Source organism: Nesoenas mayeri (genome assembly GCF_963082525.1).
Source record: "Nesoenas mayeri genome assembly, chromosome: 26".
Classification (NCBI taxonomy): domain Eukaryota; kingdom Metazoa; phylum Chordata; class Aves; order Columbiformes; family Columbidae; genus Nesoenas; species Nesoenas mayeri.
The window spans coordinates 5,572,202-5,592,059 of NC_137552.1; the positions used below are offsets into that span (position 1 = coordinate 5,572,202).

A 19,858-nucleotide genomic window follows, 5' to 3' on the forward strand; every position below is an offset into this window, starting at 1 on the left:
GCGGCGGCGCAGCCGGCGGGTGTGCCCGGAGCGGAGCGGAGCGTGCCCGGAGCGGAGCGTGCCCGGAGCGGAGCGTGCCCGGAGCGGAGCGTGCCCGGAGCGGAGCGTGCCCGGAGCGGAGCGGGCAGCGCGGCGGCTCTGCCGGGCGGGGATGGACCCGGCGGCGCTCACTCTGAAGCTGCTGCTGGTCGGAGACAGCGCGGTGGGGAAGTCCAGGTGCGGTGCGGGATGTGGGGCTGTGCGGGATGTGGGGCTGTGCCGTGCAGACTGTGGGGCGGTGCGGGATGTGGGGCTGTATGATGCGGGATGTAGGGCTGTGCGGTGCACTGTGGGGCGGTGCGGGATGTGGGGCTGTGCGGTGCACTGTGGGGCGGTGCAGGATGTGGGGCGGTGCAGGATGTGGGGCTGTGCGGTGCACTATGGGGCGGTGCAGGATGTGGGGCTGTGTGGTGCAGACTGTGGGGCGGTGCAGGATGTGGGGCTGTGTGGTGCAGACTGTGGGGCGGTGCGGGATGTGGGGCTGTGCGGTGCACTGTGGGGCGGTGCAGGATGTGGGGCTGTGTGGTGCAGACTGTGGGGCGGTGCAGGATGTGGGGCTGTGTGGTGCAGACTGTGGGGCGGTGCGGGATGTGGGGCGGTGTGGCGCAAACTGCGCGGACCAGGCGCCCGCAGCCCCGGGCTGAGCCCGCAGTGTCTCTTCTCGCAGCCTCCTACTGAGGTTCACGGGTGGTGGGTTCGAGCCCAACCTGAAACCCACTGTGGGTGAGTCTCAAACCCTCCTGCCCCGGAGCTGCGGGCGGTTTTCGCTTCTTCTCGTCTGGGTCCCGTTGGCGAGAGGCGGGGGCGGATTCATCGGTTCCTCCTGACAACTCTTTCCTTCTCAGGTATTGATTTTAAAGTGAAGAAAATGGTGGTAGACGGCCACGCGGTGCAGCTCGCGATATGGGTAGGTTTTGTTCTTGACAGGTGTGTGAGAACTTCAAGATCCCACTTTTTTGGTGGGTTTTTTCCCCTTTTCCTTCCCCTCAGTCCTTGCTAAAGTCTTGTGCGTGTTGAGTTCATGTGCTTCTGATGCAAACACACATGCCTGCTATGATCATACAACAGTATTGCACACAAAGTTTGTTCAAAATGCCGATAAATGTTGTTGCTCTGGGGTTTGGATTTCTTTCAATTCCATTAAATATTTTGACTGCTCTTTCCTGCACTTACACAACGGAGTTTCTCAAACCCCCTGTGAAGATGCGGCGGTGCAACAGAGGCAGCTGCTTCATGTCTGTATCTCCCAGGATAGCTGCAGAAAAGTGATATTCTGGGTCATGAGTCAATAATTTCTACCAAGGCTGCGCAGTGACTGTGTGTCTGTATTACACCAGAAACAGCCCAGGTGCGTTCTGTTGGTTTTAGAGTCTTAGCAAACCTGAAGCGGCTCTTCAGCTGGACTCTCCTTTCCTGGTGCGGAGGAGCAGAGGGAGGGTTTTGGAACCACTGTGCCTCCTTTCCTGCAGTGTCTTTCACTGGAAACCCAGTTATTGCTCATTATCGTTAACTGATTAAGCCTGGTGGCTTGGCTTGCAGCAAGAGCCTTTTGTGGTTCTCTCTTTGAGTCCCATTGATTTTCTCGTTGTCTCACTCATGTTACAGGTGTCTGTGTTTATTGCTTTAACAATGAAGTCCTCTCTGTGCTTTTCTACCCATCCTGTCCCATTTTCTGCTTCTGCTCACGTTTGCTGGCTGCTCCCCACCTCCTGCTGCCTCATCATTTCACTGTCCTTCCTGATCAGGAAAAAAATTAATTTTGTGTAGTTTAAAATATTATTTTTATTTTAAATATACTTGATTTTTTTGTGTATGTGGTGGGGTTTTTGTGTTTTGTGTTTTTCCTTTGTAGGACACAGCAGGACAGGAGCGCTTTAGAACACTGACTCCCAGTTATTACCGCGGAGCTCAAGGGGTTGTTTTAGGTAGGAGGTATATGGAAGAAAAACACCGTGACAGCGAGTGTGGTCTCTGTTGCTACCTAAACGTGCATGTTTTTAGAAGAGGAGGCTGTCTAGGGGAACCACAGGCGCAGTCCATTTCCTACAACGTGACTGCATCATTAGCTCACACACTGGGTACTCAGAACCACTGGCAGGAAATCCTGCTGCTTCAAAATAGTTTGAATTAAAAATAAAGAGGTATCACGCTGCAGGCTCTTGAGTAGATGAATTATTAGCTTTGCAGTTCTTTGGTGAGTTTCTGGTAATAAGACAAATGGAGTTTGTTCATTTGTTTTTACTTTCCTTGGCAGAAACTATTGATGCGATTACTGTAAGACATGAGGTTTGTAGCACAAGTAATGGATGTTAGTTATTAGTTAATTTAATTAGTTATAAATTAGGTGACAAAATACCTATTTTAAAATATTCTGCGTGGCCCAATTCAAAGCTAATAACAAGTATAAAATTCACCTTATAAGTCTGATTTCCAGTCCTAGATGTATTGCAGAGATACTGCTTGTGTTCTGTAACCCCAGTGACTTTGGGTGAGCACAGCGAACATGTTCAAGCATGGGGAAGGCGATAGGGTTGATACATCTTTCTGTAATTCCCTAATCTGGCTTATTTTTAGAGGGGGGGACAGTAGTCAGCCAGCTGGGCCTGAATTCTGCTAGAATGAAGAAATTTTATGCAAGAGCCTAGAGCTGTTAATTTTCCTCTGTTGCCAGTGTATGACGTTACACGAAAAGAGACTTTCACGGGACTGGAGGGCTGGCTGAACGAGCTGGACACGTACATCGCCAAAAACAACACTGTGAAGATGTTAGTTGGCAATAAAACCGATAAGGTCAGTTTGGAAACGCATTGTTTTACACTCTTCCACACGTTACCAGTCGTGACCCCCTAACGGTGGCTGTGTGTGGAGCGGGCACATCCAGCTGCTGAGTGTTCCGTGGTTTTATGGGCTTCACAAGGTCACTTCTGCAGTGACGCTTTTCCAGGGGCTTCCTCCAAGCAGCAACTGTTGATTATTTTAGTCCTGTTCATTTGTCTCTGCAGCCTGATCGTGAAGTAGAGAGGAAAGAAGGACTCCAGTTCGCCAGGAAACACTCACTGCTTTTTATAGGTATGTAAATGCTCCAAAAACTTGTATATTCATGTTTATTTTGGTATTGCAAAGTGTGAATGAAGCGTACAATTATATTTCAGATTGACAGGTTAATTTACTTTTGGTTTTGAGTACTTAATTAATAGGGATTCCTTTTGCCGCATTGGTTCATAGGTGTGGGTTTTAACTTTCTCCGAGATGCTCTGCATTGCCTGCAACTGGAGGTGCTGATCTCCAGAACAGATTTACTTCATATAGTGTATAGCCATGACTTTTATATTCTCTTCAGACCAGCAGGACTTGTAGTCTTGTAGATTTACTGTCACAAAACGAGAACAATTTCTGTTTCTTGTTATGGAGAGAATGGGGAGCTGTGGAATTTGTTTCAGGTGGGAAAATGAGATGCTTCAGACTGGGATGTATTTCTGGTTATCATATTTAAGGGAGAACATGGAGAAGTTTAATTTCTTATAAAGATACTTTCTCTCTGCTTGCGAAAGAACTGCTTACAGAGGAGAAATGTCCCTGCAAATACAATAAAACTCCCTTTTTCCCCCTTCCCAGAGACCAGTGCCAAGACACGGGATGGGGTCCAATGTGCCTTTGAGGAACTGGCCGCAAAGATCCTGGAGACACCAGGTGTTTGCAAGAAAAACGCAGAGAAGGAGAGAGTGCAGCTGCAGGAACGGCGGGACAAGAGCTTCTGCGGCGCCTTCTGTCCGCTCTCCTAGATCTGCAGGTGGCTCTCCCGTGTGAATGGACTTGCATTGGAAACAAACCCAGAAGAGGTGGGGGAATTCCCAGCCCTCCTCTGTGCCTTGTTTGACCAGATCCAAAAACCAAACTGAGGAACAAACTCCGGTTTCTCCTTCCCTTACGCACAACCAAGAGATTTTTCTGGTTATGTCAGGTTTTCCCTATGAAACCCTAGTGCTGTACGGCGTCTCGTGCTCTCGCTGTATGGTGTTCAACATGGGCTTTTTCTGAGATTCCTGCCTTAGCATAAAATAAGGTTTGTACTCTATTTTGTGATATTACTTTTCAGCTGCCCTTCTGCGGATCGGCACGGGAGTCTTTCAGACTCTGTAGATTCAGCGACACTGGTATATAGGAAATGTGCTTTTAATAGGCAATGTAGTTCTGTTCAATGCACTGAAGAAGAATTACATCACACTGCTAAGAGTCAAGGACCAAAAGGTCTTGTTGAATAGTACACAGGAAAGAGGAGACCTCAGCAGAGAATGGAAAACAGGACCTAGTTTCAGTTAACATGCACCTGTACAATGCTCGTATATTTTTTTTTTCAAACAATTGTAAAGCAGAAGTGCTTCCAGAATCATCTCTGTGCATTTTCTTATTAACACCCGCCTAAAAAAAATCCTGTATATTCAAATCTCCAGAAATATATACAAAATCCTCTACCCAGTTAAGATTTCTTCCTCAGGATGGGCTGTAGGCAAACGGATGCTCTGGAAGCACTTAACTGATTTCAAACAGAGGTGGTGATAAATGATTTGGAGCTGTAGCTCAACTACTTGGTGAAGTTTCAGCACCCGTTTTGGAGCTGCTGTGGTGGCGTCAGGCTGCTCTCGCATCACATGGCATCTGCAAAGATGTCTTGTAGAAAAAGAGCTTTGAAAAAGGTCTCTTTTAAATCACAGGCAGTTGTTTCCATGTAGACTAAACAAAAGTCTCTGTTTTACGAGCTGGTGTGTTTGCAGGGGGTCTTAACGTTTTCCTGGGGCAGTAGGAAGATGGGGAAAGTGCGCAGACCAATACCTGCGCAAGACAACTCGGACACATTGGGAAACATGGGGTGGACATGAAATAAAGAATCAGCCACTGAAATATTTACAACTAGCCTAGTTTTACTGCCCAGTTGGAACGGATTTGCAACATCTTCCTACCTGGCTGAAGGAGCTTGTTCTGCAGGCACGTTGGTTCCTGAAAAGAACCTTCTCAGATGCTTTAATTCAAAATTTGTGGCTAAAGGATGAAAATTGCAGTTTTGAGTGTTGGATCTTGGAAAGCGGGGGGCGCTCTGTGAAACTTTACTGTACAAAATGCACTATTTACAGTCTAAAAGTCACTCCAGTCTTCTACTGATCTGTTTAGTCTAAGCATTGACTTTTACATGACAGCTGCTATTAAAGATGTTGATTCAGGAAGGCAGTGTTGGCTTCTGACTTCGTTTAGTTTTTCTCCTACAGTCTGTATGTATCGCCTTCGAGACAGACCAGCAGTTCTGAAGTGAGCTGGACATGATTTCCCTTTTCTAATCCATATATTTACAAGATGTTTTTATACAACTTTTCACTTAAACAGCACATAAGAAGCTACGACCTCACCCAGCTGACAGGCACCCAGAATGAATCCTTGTTTAGTTTCTCTAACTCCGTTTTCAGCTGATTACACGCGCTCTGCAGATCTTCTTTCACCAGCACCGCGTCAATTAAGTGTCCATACTGCTCTTCAATGAATGCTGCTGAATTAATAATTTCCTGCTGTTCTTCATCCTGCTGATCAACACGAGAAGATGGTATGAGATCCACAGTGTGTCTTTTTAATTACTAGCATTTTAAAATATATTCATTACTAGCATTTTGAAGTATATTAGCACGAGAAGTCATTGCTTTTGAAGGCAATGAAATGAGCTGCTCCCATTAGGACCTGCTCAGTGCCCCACTCCTGCTGTTATGCAATAGGAACTCTCCTGTATCATAGAAATTCCAGCCCAAATACTTATTTAATGTCTAAAAAGAAGAGCTGGAGGTTCAAATACATACAAGGGGGGATGAGATTTCTTCTGATGTGGGAGATTTCAGGACAGGTTTTTTCTTTTCTGGAACGAGAGGCTTCACAAAGATAACATAGGGTTTAAACTCGGGCGTCCTCAAGTGCTTCACTGCCTGCAAACAGATGGCTTTGGTTACAATACTTGAATGGTTTTGGTTTTGTTCTATATCAATGCTCAACGCAGGCCGGGTTCAACCGTTTCACTAGTACACTGTGGGGTCCTGTGCACTGCACCGCCCAGGATGCTGCGGGAGGTGTGTCAATGTGTCAAATGCCTTCCTCAAGTCACCTCTGGTCACACTGACCTTTTGTTTCGCTTAAGAAGCCAAACACTGCAAATTTAAGACCTGGAATTCAGCTGGGGTCGTATGACAAGTCTTGTCATAGCCCAGTTACCAAATCTGCATCAAAATTTCAAATGTTAACTCATAACATGGAGGGATTAAGAGCAGGTAATACTGGCACTGGTTGCACCACCAGTAACACTTCAGAACCAATAGGAAGGTGCTTAGAAAGTAAATAAAACTGAGTATTTTATAGACCGTACTGGCAGCCTAAGGTGAAATAGTTGCTTTCTTTAAAATAAGCTGCGGAACTTACTTCAGGTACCACGTCCACCAAACAAACCTTCTTCTTGGCCATCACGGACCGGATTGCCTCGAGACTTGTACCGTACAGGTTTTCTTTGTATTCTCCATGTTCCACAAATCTGAAAAGTCAAGGTTTTTAAAGAAGATCCACGGAGAATATGTCACTTCCAACATTCGCCAGCTGTTTCCTGAAGTCCCAGCAGTCAAATGTTGGCTCTAAATCACTTCTTACTAAATTTCTGAGTTCACGCTAACAGCCCAGACTGAATAAAGAGCTTTTTACGTGGAAAGCTGAACCTTCCTAATACAACTAGTCCAGCTTTACACCTCATTTTGGTATTCATATGATGCAAAATTAAATTAGCGGTATTTTTTAAATACAGTCAACTGTAGCAGTGTTTTTAAGTTCACTCACTTGTTTTGCTGCACATCTGTCTCAAATGATTGCTTGGAGACAAAATTGTATTCCACTCCTTCTTTCTCATGACTCTTTCTTGACCTGGTTGTATCTAGAAGAGAACGGAAGCAAGGCAGGACAGACCAACCTTTGCTACCAACTCTGTTTTCTGTTTAATTAATTCCAGTCGCGTTTTCATTACCTCAAACAAGGTGGTTACACACTGGCAAATTCCAAATAACATAAAATGCAAATCAAATATTCTAAGTTTGTTTTAAACTCAATATCAAAAATTCTAAGACCAAAACCAAAGTGGTTTTGCTCCTGAGCGTGCTAGAACTAGCCCAAAAATTAGGAAGAAGATTTCTTACACCTGATAGAAGCTGCTATGATGTTCTGAAGATGATTTAAACACACCTGTTTTGGCTGAATCAATCAATGCAGCCAGCACTACATAATTAGCAATTAAGGAATAAAATGGCTACAAACCAAAGTCAGTGAAGGTGACTCACGTGGAACTGCAACTCCGTATTCCTGCGGGTTCTCGGCCACCACCTTCTGCTTGAGCTCACTTAATCTGGCCCCCAAACAACCTGAGAGAATAGAACTGACTAAGATATCTGTGTAGAATAAAATATTGCAAAGAGAATATCAGCAATTTCACACAACATGATGCAGGAATATGCCGGAAGACACCTGTACATAAGAGACCTCATGACCCGCCACGTTTTCATTTGACAAACATCAAACTGATTCCTTGAACAGCTGTAGGACAAATACTGTCACAAAATCTGTCATCTTAGCAGTCGGTTTTATGAGATTTCTGTGACATCCTGGGAAACTGGTTTAACATGAGGCTGTTAAGCACACGGAATAAAAACTGCGTGCAAAAATGTTGCTAGATAATTCCACCCCATACCTTTTCATGGGTGGTTCTGACAGCATAAGTACGTGTGTTTAAGTGAAAATCAATGGAAAGGGAAGTAGAAAAATGAGAAACAGATTTCATGAGTTTGGTTGGGGTTTTTTTTTGGTGGTTATTTGTGAAAAGATGGGAAGCAATGGTGGACCTACCAATCAAAACCACCAGCCTCTGCTGGTCACCCGGCTGCTGCTGGTACTTTGTGACTTCTTCATAGGTGAGGAACTCGGCTGGGTCCGCCTGCTCCGCCGCTTTTCCCTCGTTCACACTGTTCTCCTTCTCTTTACGGCTCAATCGAAAGCTCCTGCGTAAGCCAGCTGGCCGGGAAAACAACACAGCTATTAAACCATGTCTTCATTTAGCTCAATTTTCAAGCTTGTCCAGCTCTAAGATATTCTGTCTTTGAATACGAGTTACCATCACTATGGTTATATAATCAAATCAGTGCACACGCCAATCTTAGAGATGAAAAATGTGCGTATCGGGGAGAAAAGCAAGCACCCCACCTATAAAAAAACCCCCTCAGCACCTTGAGTTGCCACGTGTTGCCTACACCAAAGTCCAGTTACGCCCCTGCACACAACCCAGTTTATGAATATATGGGAAATTAACGTACATAAGTGAGTTTTGCTTTTTTAACATGGGGGGGGATTTTTGGGGTGGGTGTTTCTTGGGTTTTGCTTTTTTCCTGGGGGTGGTTAGGGAAGAGGAAAGTGTGCTTTCTCACCTATGTACTGCCCGTTGAAATATCCTTCACAGTCACAGTCCTCTGTAAATTGAAAAGGAGAGGGAGGGGAAAGGGGCAAAGGAGAGGGGAGGAGGGAGATATCTTAAATAGTGCCTGTATGCGAGTCGGGCTCACTGCTACAGAAGTAGCTTTATCTCCTATACTCTATGCACACACTTTTCTAACACAAACACTAATGATACAAAACCCTATTTGCCTTGGCTGGCGGTTTGTAGTTTAAAAAGATCCTTGGAGGTGAAGCTGAGCGGTCCAGAGCAGTCCAGAGTGCCCCGGCTCCTCCTTCTTGCCCTTTCTGAAGACTCTAAACACCTTTGGGCTCTAAACACCTTCTTTTGATTAAGTTAAATTACCATTGCTTATTAATTCTTGATTAAAAAGGTAAAGATTTGATGCTTTTGTCATACACAAATATGTAAAATCTTATGCAAATCTATGTTAAAAATCCAACCTACCCCCTCCTCCAGCTACGATCACCCCAAAGCCCCTCTCACCAAAGCTGCTGGAATAACGGTACCTGGAATGTTATTCACAAGCAGCACGTATAATGCGGCAACAAAAATCACAGCATGCAGAATGGAAAGACAAAGGCTTTGGTTGACTATATTCAGCCACAAAATGAGTTAGGAGAGTACCTACCTTTATCAGAAGACTGATCATCTGCAGTTAGCATGAAAGGCAGAGGTGGTTTGATATTAAAAGACTGGCAAATTATTTGAGTAAAATTAGAGGGAGTGGAAAGGAAGGTTCTTCTGGTCTGATTTGCTTAAGAGGCTTTTCTAACTTAAAAAAATAATGCAGAAATGTTCCCTTATCAACTGATTAAAGACTTTTGTTGTTAAAATTTAGTATTATAACCAGTTGTTAGCTTAATTGTCTCATAAAGATCTGAGAAAGAGCCTAATTAGCAATCGTCATTACATTCCTCCTAACACTGAACGTAACGGAAAGTCATTTGGAAAAGCTTTGTGTAAATCAGTGATGCTGTTCTATAACTGGGTTGAGCATCTTTCCTCCTCTTTGTAGCCTAAAAATTCCCAAGAATACCTGTACCTTGATACAGCTGATTTTAATCCTCCTTCAAGCTACACTTTCTTTTAATACAAGCTTGGAATCATAAGAATTTTAAGTAGTAGCACAGGGTTACTCTTGCAGCTTTCAAGTTTCAAACCATAGAAAAAAAATGTGAACATTAGCAAATTTTAAAACACCTAAATGATGTGTAAGGCCTCATGTTCTTGACAGTAAGAAGAGAGGGATGGCTGTGGCTTTTGAAAACAATAGGAACCAGTACCGCTGGGTAAAGCTCAGACCTAAGTCCTCCAGCTGATTCCCACGCAAATCAATCACGGCCAGATTACACAGCACATTAACACATCACTATTGAGAGACAAACCCTGAGGAGCTGGGCCCGACGGGCGCACTGCCGAGGGAACAGAGCACACTTACACAGCGGCTTCCTCACGGGCCGGGGCTTCTGCAGAGCGCCGATTGCTCTTCTGTACGTCAACCGTCTAAAGAGAAAGTAATTCTATTTTAGCCACGTAAGCTCAGAATTATAAAGAATTTATAGCGTGTTATAGCACTGGAAATAAAGAATGAAACAGTGTTTTCCTTTGAAAAATAGAAAACGTCTCTGATTCAACATTTCAAAAGACTTCTTGAAAACTATGAGAGTCCCAGACTGCCCCGCTAAGTTACTGAGAGAGAATCAGAGCATATTACTCCTATCAATTATTTTTTTCCTGTTTCTTTTTCTCCACTCAACCTATTATCTTCTATTCCTGCTGCAAATCCAAGGGCAAGAAGGAGGACCCAGGGAACTATAGGCCGGTCATTCTGTGAAATACAGTATCTCCATACGCCAAGAGGGTCAAGAGACTGATATTCTGTACTTCATTTTATATGTTTGCTTAGCAGGTGCTTCTGTCCTCGTTAAGTCAATGGCAAACTAGCCAAGGAAAGCTAGGAAGTTAATTATATAATTAGAGAAGATGGAGATTTGGTATTCACCCTGCCCGTCACCTCCTGAAAGAAAAAGCAGCATAAAATCAGCGTGACATGATCTGAACGGAACAAAATCCCTCATCTTCACTGACAAACCTTTCTTGGAACTGTTTGGAGGGGATGAGGCCCGCTCGGAGGTTGGTATCCCCAACACGCTTCGCTTGCCACCACGTGGGGTCGTCTTGGCTCACGACTTCCAGGATGTGTCGTCTCTTGAAGGGCAGCCCGGCCTCCTGGCAAGGAATGGCTCTGTCTTCTTTGGGGTTATAGCAGAAAAGCGCCCTCATATACACCTTTAAAAGAAAGTAACACATCCTTTCTTCTTGGCCCGTTTGGAATTTCAAATGACATTGAAAAAGCTGCCCCAATGCTTATGCTGCTGGCTGTGGATACTCTTCATCTCTCCCTTATGCTTTATGGTACTGAAAAATACTGAAATGGGTATCATACTCAAAAAACAGCACCTCTATTTTGACTTACTTATGCAGAAAAATAACCTTCAACACATACCCAGTCATTACATATTGGCATTGAGCAACACGGGACTCAAAGTCCCCAGAAATACAGTTCACAGCCTATGTAAGTGAAAAATGGAACAAACGGACAGAAAAAATAATTGAAGGAGAAAACAATTAAAAGGGACTTATGGCAACGTTGCCCAGTTACAAAGATCGTCCTTTAAATGGTCCTTTAATGCATCAAAATCTATTCAACTTTGCATTTGTATCTCGCTACGATTTAACACATCACTACAGAACTACTTGTAAGTGAGGCAACTGAGAGGAGGGAAGTGGAAATAGAGGCTGGCAGAGGAATCCTGTAAGGGACCAGCTGCTGATCAAGGAGGCCAAACGAAGCACTCGCTGTGAAGATTTTTGCAGTGCGCTAATGAACTCAAATAATTAACATAGCTCTGTTTGCAAACAGGTCCATTGTGCCTCGAGCAAGTGGCAAAATGCCCAGTGCTAATGGACACGGAGCAGCTGGCACGGCAAGAGCAGATGGGCAGGAACACCCGTTCTAATTACGTGAACAAAAAGGAGTGGCTGGATTTCAGGAATGCTCCGAAAGAACGTGCGCCCAGACCACGAGGAGGAGAAGTCACCCAAGTCATTCTACTGAATCAAAGGGCCCTGCTTTTTACAATGAGAAACCGCTCTACCATCGTTTTAGTTCAATAACAGGTGTGTGAGGCTCCCCGCTGGAACAGCAGCAATCCTGCGCTTAGAGAGGCGCCAGAATTGTGAAAATAGGAAAAGGCACACTTGGGTACCTCAGGAAGCCGCGTACCTTGCTGTCCTTCAGACGATCTTCTTCTTTGACAGCTGGAATTATTTTTAATGTTATTGATCCCTGAGACTGAGCCTGAGGAAGAGAGAAAGGGCTTTTGACTCTGAAAGGAGGACAAGACACAACACAGACTATTCAAGTTCCAGTTTAGGAGCAAACGTTTGTCTCTTCTTCTCAGAACTTTAATAGGCCAAGTTAATCCACTATTTAACTTCTTTACAGACACTATCATGACGTTCCGTGAATCCTCCGCAATGGCATTTTGGAGACATCCGCAGTAACTATTAATACTTGGCTACAAAATATTAAGACCTGCATTAAAATCCCTTCATTTGCTTTTAGCAAGCGCATTAATTTCCGGATTACAGCTCACAGGGTGCCTGTGGCTTTTAGTACGACATTAACTGCAGTTTTTGCAGAGGAACCATTTTCAAGTGCTCCTTGGAAAAATATCGCTGTATTTTCCCAAATAGCGGGTGAAACGTACAAATCTACAACATTAACGTCTACTTTCGCTCTAAAAATCTTGCTCATATCACAAGGAAACTGCTCAAAAAGAACAGAGTGACAGCTCTACCGGCCACACAGCCAACATGCCATGTTATAAATACTCTGCTTATCTCCCGGAAATGTACTTTTAATTTGCAATTTGCCCAACATGAACAGGAGGAAAGGGAAGCTCTTTCCATCATCTATTGTAATTACTAGACAACCGAACAGAAAAGATCTCGCAATGAAAATGCAGACCAAAATCTGACTGATTTCTTCCGGTCGCTTGCGGAGCACGGCGACGCCGTTCACTTCTCTCAGTTCATCTCCAACGTGGACAAGACCTGAAAAAGATGGTAAGGAAATGAAAATAAATCGACAGACTGGAAAGCACCGCTCTGCTGTCCAGCCTGAGTCAGCTGCACCTGCCTCCTCCTACAGGTTATACGTTGGTTTATCCATTTTCAGTGCAAAACGTTGTACTTGTGTTATTTTGGACATTTTAAAACAGTTTACAAGTGCAATATAAAACCCCCTTTCTTTAGGAATTTACCGCTGCGATCAGCTGCGCCCCCTCGCATGATCCTGGCTACGATCACCGCTCCCGTGTGCTCGTCTCGTCTGATGGTAGCTCCCTGAAATCAAACAAAACCCCCAAAATTCACTTAAAATGCAGCCAGCGGTGAGATACCGTGTGTGTGTGGCGTCTGAATGTTTGTTCAACACAGCCAGCACCTTCACAGCAGGGAAAGCCGAGTCATTAGATTTCTTTCTCTTCTCCTACCCCCGCTGGCAATGCAAAGCTCTAATCAGGAACTAAATCACTGCTCTCCTCTGCTGCCTACTGGCATATACAAAAAGCGCATTTCTTCCCCAATGCAACTGGTTTTTCTTAGGAAATCAACTCTTCCATTTCCATCTGTATAGAATTAGTACCTTGTCATTAAATCTTTACATACGGGTACTGCACATATACTCTTAGTCACTGACTTTCATGCAAATGCACATTCATTGAATGTTAGCTACAAAATGAAGAGAATTAATATGTATAATAAGCACAATTGCTTCAACACACACAGTTTCCTCAGAGATTGTGTCCCCCGCGTTAACTGGCGTTATAAACTGACGCCTATAAAGCACCTCATGCAAAATTGTAAAGGCTTATTTACCAAAGTTTTATTTTTATATTATTTTACCAGCTTCAGAAACTCCTGGTTTTTGCAGACTATCTGACCTTCTGGTATCTCGTCCATACTCACAGTAACGCTTCTGCACTACTGAGTTTCTGATTAGAGGTGGGTTATGTTACACGTACCAAGGGTTCCTTATTTTTCACTAGCCGAACAATTTTCACTGATTCCTCATCAAAATCATCAGCAAAGTTATCGGGCAGAGGTGGAAGGACCGGGTCAAAGTTCTTCTGCGCTACGGTGTCATGTACTACAAGCATTGCCTGCATAAAGGAGATAAGAAAATGTAACATCATGAGGTAATAATCCAGTTTCCAGTTCTCACGTTTCCAACATTATAAACTTAAACTTCCCCTTTCCCACCCACACCATAAATTCCCCCAAAAAAAGATTTAGCTATTACCTTACCCATCATATAAACTACATATTGGTATACATTGATATTTAAAGTAAATCCAAGTGATAACAAAGCTCGACCTAAATAAAGCTACAGAATGGAGGTGGACTATGGAAAGCAAGAAATGAATTCATTAAGTGCTTTTTACCCTGAGATGTGGTGTTGACAACAGCTGCAGTAGCTCTTTTTCTTCATTATTCACTGGTGCAGTCTGCAACTCTTCTATTACCTTTAAAATAACAATTACCAACCTCAAAATTAAAGGAGCAAGATTGTATATTTGCAAGTGAACGCTTCACATGTTTGCGAACATCTGTCATCCTTCAAAGCAGCGTGCACAGATAAAAACCAGACCCAGTCCATAGTGCGGGAATCCCAAAAGACATGAAAGCTGCTTCATCTGGTTTATTTTTATTAGATAGTACAGGAAGAACTAGTCAGAAATCAGGACCATAGGCTCTAAACATACATTTCAAGAGCGAGACAAGAATTTGTACTCACATCTTCCACTAATCCTGCTGCGCTATGTAGAACAGGAGTCGGACTCTGTCTTTCATAATGACGGAGTTTTTCATGAATCTGAAAAAGATGATCCAGGTATATTACCACAGCGAGATACAGATCCTCCTAAACATACCTACACGGGGATATCTTTATATTGAACAACACAATTTTTCAGAGAGAACTGTCAGAAAAACAACCCCTCTTGGGGTTATTTGTGTTTTGTTCAGGAGTCTTTTAGTTTCTTTTTGCTTGCGCTGGTTTCCCAGCCAGACAGAAAATCTGTTCAGACTTCAGTGGCCTAAGGGAAAAATGACATCATTTCATGCTGCTTTTTAGCTATGGGGAACTGTACGTGCACTCTGGCAGACGGGCTTTTTCTAAGCAAAATGTGTTAAATATCAACAAATGTTTGAATGTTCTTCATGTTTGTGCACAAATAAATCCATGCTCGCTCAGCACAGAATTCTAACCAAACAAAAAAGCTTTGGCAAAGTAAAGAGTTGATAAATCAAGGGAACAGAGAATAAGTAACTGGTAAGGAAAATGTACATTTATAAAAGAACTTTTACCTTCATCAAGTAGCTGAGACTCTTTTCACTGAAGACATCTCTAAGAAATCCCATCTCCTCTTTATGATTTGAATCAGGTGTCAGCTGAGATGTCAAAAGGGCCAAAGTTTCGTGCAATCCTAAATTTAAATTCAAACCAGGATAAAGCTTTGTAGCCAGCACGTCTCACGGGACCTTCTGTTGCAGACTGAGCATCAGCGACATTTACTTGGGTACCACCTTGGTGACCATGAATTTTGTAGGAAGATTTGTGCTTATCTGTGCTTGAATGGAATCACTTTAAGTCAAAAGGAAGAATATTAACAAAGCCTACCAACACCTATTGAGAAAACATTCAGGAAGTGGCACAGCAAGCAGCAGATACAAGGGCTAATTTTTAATAAATGTGTGTAGAAGCCACCAAGAGGTCCAAGTTTGTCCATAGGAGCATTTATTCAGTAGCTCGAAGCTTCTTATGAAACCAGGTGTTTCCTGAAATCTGACCAACCTCATTCATTTCCACCTTTTCTACTCCACCTTCCTTGTATTCTCCCAGAATCCCAGAGTGTCAGGGGTTGAAGGGCCCTGGAAAGCTCATCCAGTGCAATCCCCCCATGGAGCAAGAACGCCCAGATGAGGTTACACAGGAAGGTGTCCAGGCGGGTTGGAATGTCTGCAGAGAAGGAGACTCCACAACCCCCCTGGGCAGCCTGGGCCAGTGTTCCGTCACCCTCACTGAGATGCTCCACTCCCTTCAGCATCTTGGTGGCTGCGCTGGACTCTCTGCAGCAGTTCCCTGTCCTGCTGGAACTGAGGGGCCACAACTGGACACAAGATTCCAGGTGTGGTCTCCCCAGGGCAGAGCAGAGGGGCAGGAGAACCTCTCTGACCTACTGACCACCCGCTTCTAACCCACCCCAGGTCCCATTGGCTTCCTGGCCACAAGGGCCCAGTGCTGGCTCATGGTCACCCTGCTGTCCCCAGCACCCCCAGGTCCCTTTCCCCTACGCTGCTCTCTAATAGGTCATTCCCCAACTTACACTGGAACCTGAGGCTGTTCCTGCCCAGATCCAAGACCCCACACTTTGGTGTGCAGGCATTTCAGAGCGAGCTGAGCACACCCATTTCACCCCAGGGCTATGGGAGGCCTCCCAGCCTTCACCAACTCCAGCGTGATGCCCCGCTGATGCAAGCCCAGCTACCAGCCCAGGCTGTTAGGTAATTGCTAAGAAACCTAATCGAACTATCTACATTCTATTTTATTTAACTCCAAGTTGAATTCATTTCCTCTGTGAAACACTAAGATTTCAGTCACTGGTCTGTTGAAAACATGTAGATTAGTTACCTGAGTCTTCTGAAAGCACTGGCATGGCTTCCTTCTTAATCCTCCTCAACTTAAATCAACACGATTGTTTCTTCTGTGATTCAGAGGGAGTCCTGAAACGAGCAGGGATAATAAAAGCTCAAGCACGAGAGGAAAAATAGTAATCATGCACAAAACGATAAATTCCTAATACATCCTTCTCTCAAGCGTTCAGCTGAACCTGAATCGGGCAGAGTCCTGCGGTTATTCTGCTATGTAAGTAGTGACACGAAAAATATTACGTTATATAATAAACATATGGTACCTTGGATAAAGCTGATGCTGAAGAGAGCAGATGCTTCCCTATCCTGTTCTCCAGATAGTTTTAGAAGGCCTACAGAAAATGAAATTGTGCTGCAGAAGGGATGTCTAAATGCACCGATCAACACCATATGCACAGCAATCGAGCACGCGGGAAGATGCCGCGACATCCTGGGGACTCCTAAAAGCGCAACCCAAAGGAGTTTCCATCCCCTGGGCATCCTGATGCAAACCACGCTACAATACGTACAACTCGTAGTAGGAGCATCACTCCATCAGGTCATGAGTTGTAAGGATGCTACAACAACTCGGGCTCCGGCCACTGCTCACAGATCCCGTCAGAGGCTTTTATTGCTGATTCTTCTTGTCACCGAGAGCAAACGAGCCCTGAGCAATTTCATTTCAAACTGAAAAATCAATGCTCATCATTGCCTGTCCAAGATGAAACACTTCGCGTGTTCCAGTGCATTGAAAAATCTCGTTCGCCCTCATAAAATTCATCAGGTTAATGCTTGCGGAAAAATAAACAACCAGGACAGCACGCAAAAGAAAACCTATTCAAAAGAAATGTGGGCTATTCCAGCTCTTTGTTAAATGCAATAAAGGATGCTCCCGGTGTTTCTACTTGTAGGTAAATCCCTGATATTTTGATGGTTTTCTGATTCAACTTGATTTGATCAGCTGCCTGACAACACCATAGTACGGCCTGGCAACCTGGCGCACACCAGCCTAATGTTCTAGATACCCGAGTTTCTCTACAACACACTGAAATATTAATCTCAATAGTCACTTGTGTTTTGCACCCGGTATTTTCTACTGCTGTGCTTAATTAGCCCACCTGGGTATCAAAACATAACCGAGTTCTCTAAATAAGTGAACCGACACTGTTGAAATTCCACTCTAATCCATGGATTGTACTCCAGTGTGTTACATATACTAGGCATTTATTTAATTAACTTTCAAAAGCATCATTGTTACCTATTGCTCTGAAGAAATAAGTGTTTCACACACGCCCCACACACTTCACGCCAAAAGAAATATACACACAATTAATTCAGCTGCTCTGATTCCTTGATTATTGTATTTCATTTGACACATATTTAAAGTCTCTGATTATCAAGAAAGGGAACTTTGATGGCGTGCTCTGTCTTTTAACAACGTGTGCTTCCCACAGACAAACTTACTTAGCGCCAAAACCCAAGGAAACCTGAGTTATTTTCCAAACTCCTAGTGGAACAGCATCCCCCACCGAAATCCGGAAAATATGTTTTAACATCTCAAAAACCCAGCAGCAAACTCAGGAGCAGCAGGATTAGACAAGTCAGGCACCGCAACCGAGATGGAGGCGTCTCCCGTCTCTGTAAATCCCTGGTAGCCAGGACCGACTGGAATGAACAGTCGGAAGAATGAAAACCACTCTGAATCCAATAATTTACCACCAGCATGTTCCACATCAATACTCAGCGTTACCTTCGAGGTGTTAAATTCAGCCCCAGCATGTGATATTTTGAAAGAGGGGCTCAAACCCATGAATCTGTCTTCTCATCATGAACAGGCTCAAATACACTTTTCCTTTTTTAAAAATATCTACCTTAAAGCATAATTCATTTTTCACACGTATCCTTGTGCCGCTGTGCCCGAGACAGGATGTTTGAGCCACGTTCCCCAATTAGGAAAAGGACCATTGATATTTGGAAAGGATTAAATAAAGTGAACTGATGCTCTTCGTGGGGTCAAAGAAGGGGATTAACCTTGGCAAATAAACCTGGTGTGGTTCACAGCCTGATACAACACAAAGCTTCTGTAATCCAGCCACGGCGGTCAGAATCGGAGATCTCATTTTGGAAAGCGGTTCCATTTTAACGTCTTTGCAGCAGATCACCCCTTGATCAGGTCAGCAAATGCATCTGCATGTTAACGAGACGCCAGCTGCCAGCTATGACACAGGGTTTCTGCTCACTGTGATTCTGTGCACAAAAAGTGTCCACATGGTACTGAACTGGTCTTTTGCTGCGTACTGTACCTGCTTTGGCACTAAGGAGTGGCTGCTCTGATGGCCTGAACGATTCACAGAATCATTTGGGTTGGAAAAGCCCCTCAAGATCATGGAGTCCAACCGTTCAACCACCCCATGTCCTGAGAATCTCATGTCCGTCTGTCCAGCCCCCCAGGGCTGGTGACTCCAGCACTGCCCTGGGCAGCCTGTTCCAATGCCCCACAGCCCTTTGGGGAAGAAATTGTTCCCAGATCCAACCTCAACCTCCCCTGGCGCAACTTGAGGCCGTTTCCTCTGCTCCTGGCGCTTGTTCCTGGGGAGCAGAGCCCGACCCCCCTGGCTCCAAGCTCCTTTCAGGCAGTTCAGAGATCAGAAGGTCTCCCCTCAGCTCCTGTTCTCCAGCTGAACCCCCCAGGTCCCTCAGTCTCCATCACATTGTGCTCCAGCCCCTCAGCAGCTCCGTTCCCTTCTCTCCACTCGCTCCAGCACCTCAAGGGCTTTTTTGGCGTGAGGGGCCCAGAACTGCCCCAGGACTCGCGGTTTGGGCTCCCCAGGTCCCAGCACAGGGACGGGCACTGCCCTGCTTCTGCTGGCCACCCCAGTGCTGGCACAAGCCAGGATGCTCGTGGCTTTTTTAGTCACAGTCGCCCAACACCCGCGGCCGCTCGCCACCACAGCCCGCGCCACAGCCCGGCCCCAACATGGCGCCGCCCGGCCCGCCGCCGCAGGCCCAGAAACGCGCCCCGTTACCTGCGGCTACGGGCCCGTGCGCTGCTGCCGCCCGTCCCGGCGGGACCCGGAGCGGCTTCCCCGGTTCTCTCCACCCCGCAGCCCCGCTCCGAGCCTCGGTCATGCGCCCTCCGCGCCGCCTCCCGCCCGCCCGGGGCCGCGCACGGCGTTGAGTACAACCGCTTCCCCGTATTCTCCTCAGCTTCAAAGAATAATGTGAAGGAAAATGAACATTTTCCTTGTTCTGGAGCCAGCAGCGCTTCCAGCTGCAGCGCTGCGGTTGTACAGCTGCTGACCTATTTCGGCGAGTCCCTTCGCGCGCCGCGCAGCCTCTCGGCGCCGCTGCCGCTGCTGTTCTCAGCCCCGGCGGCCCGGGCTCCGCTGTCCGGTGAGACGCCAGCACTAAAACCATCACTTGTCCTCGCTCAGAAGGGACCCCGGGGGTGTCTGAGCGCACAGGTCCAGAGCAACGATCCAGCGGCGCCCCCCTCACTCCGCATCCTCCGGCGCTGCCCCCGACCGCCCTGCCGCGCTCCGCCCCGCC

The 19,858-nt window shown here is 45.4% G+C and overlaps 2 protein-coding genes across 2 annotated transcripts; one reads left to right on the forward strand and one right to left on the reverse strand.

The window, feature by feature from the left end:
* The first annotated feature begins 103 nt into the window (after window positions 1–103).
* On the forward strand, window positions 104–5,610 carry LOC308049781 (ras-related protein Rab-18-B-like). Its single transcript, XM_080359631.1, has 8 exons — window positions 104–216; window positions 707–762; window positions 885–946; window positions 1,892–1,964; window positions 2,711–2,829; window positions 3,042–3,108; window positions 3,655–3,829; window positions 5,496–5,610. Exons 1-7 carry the CDS (start codon window positions 152–154, stop codon window positions 3,819–3,821), a joined length of 609 nt encoding a protein of 202 aa, XP_080215757.1. The 5' UTR covers window positions 104–151; the 3' UTR covers window positions 3,822–3,829; window positions 5,496–5,610.
* MPP3 (MAGUK p55 scaffold protein 3) lies at window positions 4,115–19,799 on the reverse strand. Its single transcript, XM_080359632.1, has 19 exons — window positions 19,611–19,799; window positions 16,311–16,402; window positions 14,987–15,105; window positions 14,415–14,492; window positions 14,062–14,142; window positions 13,642–13,779; window positions 12,880–12,961; window positions 12,585–12,670; window positions 11,838–11,912; window positions 10,644–10,840; window positions 9,990–10,054; window positions 9,180–9,200; window positions 8,523–8,564; window positions 7,948–8,112; window positions 7,386–7,466; window positions 6,892–6,985; window positions 6,487–6,595; window positions 5,877–5,999; window positions 4,115–5,609 (listed from the first exon to the last, which is right to left on the reverse strand). The coding sequence occupies exons 2-19, from the start codon at window positions 16,333–16,335 to the stop codon at window positions 5,427–5,429; spliced, it is 1,764 nt and encodes a 587-aa protein (XP_080215758.1). The 5' UTR covers window positions 16,336–16,402; window positions 19,611–19,799; the 3' UTR covers window positions 4,115–5,426.
* Between the last annotated feature and the right edge of the window lie 59 nt (window positions 19,800–19,858).

Coding starts and splice junctions, on each gene's coding strand:
- MPP3 (XM_080359632.1), bottom strand. CDS start 16,335: ATGCCAGTGCTTTCAGAAGACTCAG. Junction 10,055..10,643: donor TCCAAACAGTTCCAAGAAAG/GTTTGTCAGTGA, acceptor CTTTCTCTTTAG/ACGGTTGACGTACAGAAGAG. Junction 6,596..6,891: donor ACAGATGTGCAGCAAAACAA/GTGAGTGAACTT, acceptor TTGACTTTTCAG/ATTTGTGGAACATGGAGAAT.
- LOC308049781 (XM_080359631.1), top strand. CDS start 152: ATGGACCCGGCGGCGCTCACTCTGAAGCTGCTGCTGGTCGGAGACAGC. Junction 1,965..2,710: donor AGCTCAAGGGGTTGTTTTAG/GTAGGAGGTATA, acceptor CTCTGTTGCCAG/TGTATGACGTTACACGAAAA. Junction 2,830..3,041: donor TTGGCAATAAAACCGATAAG/GTCAGTTTGGAA, acceptor TTGTCTCTGCAG/CCTGATCGTGAAGTAGAGAG.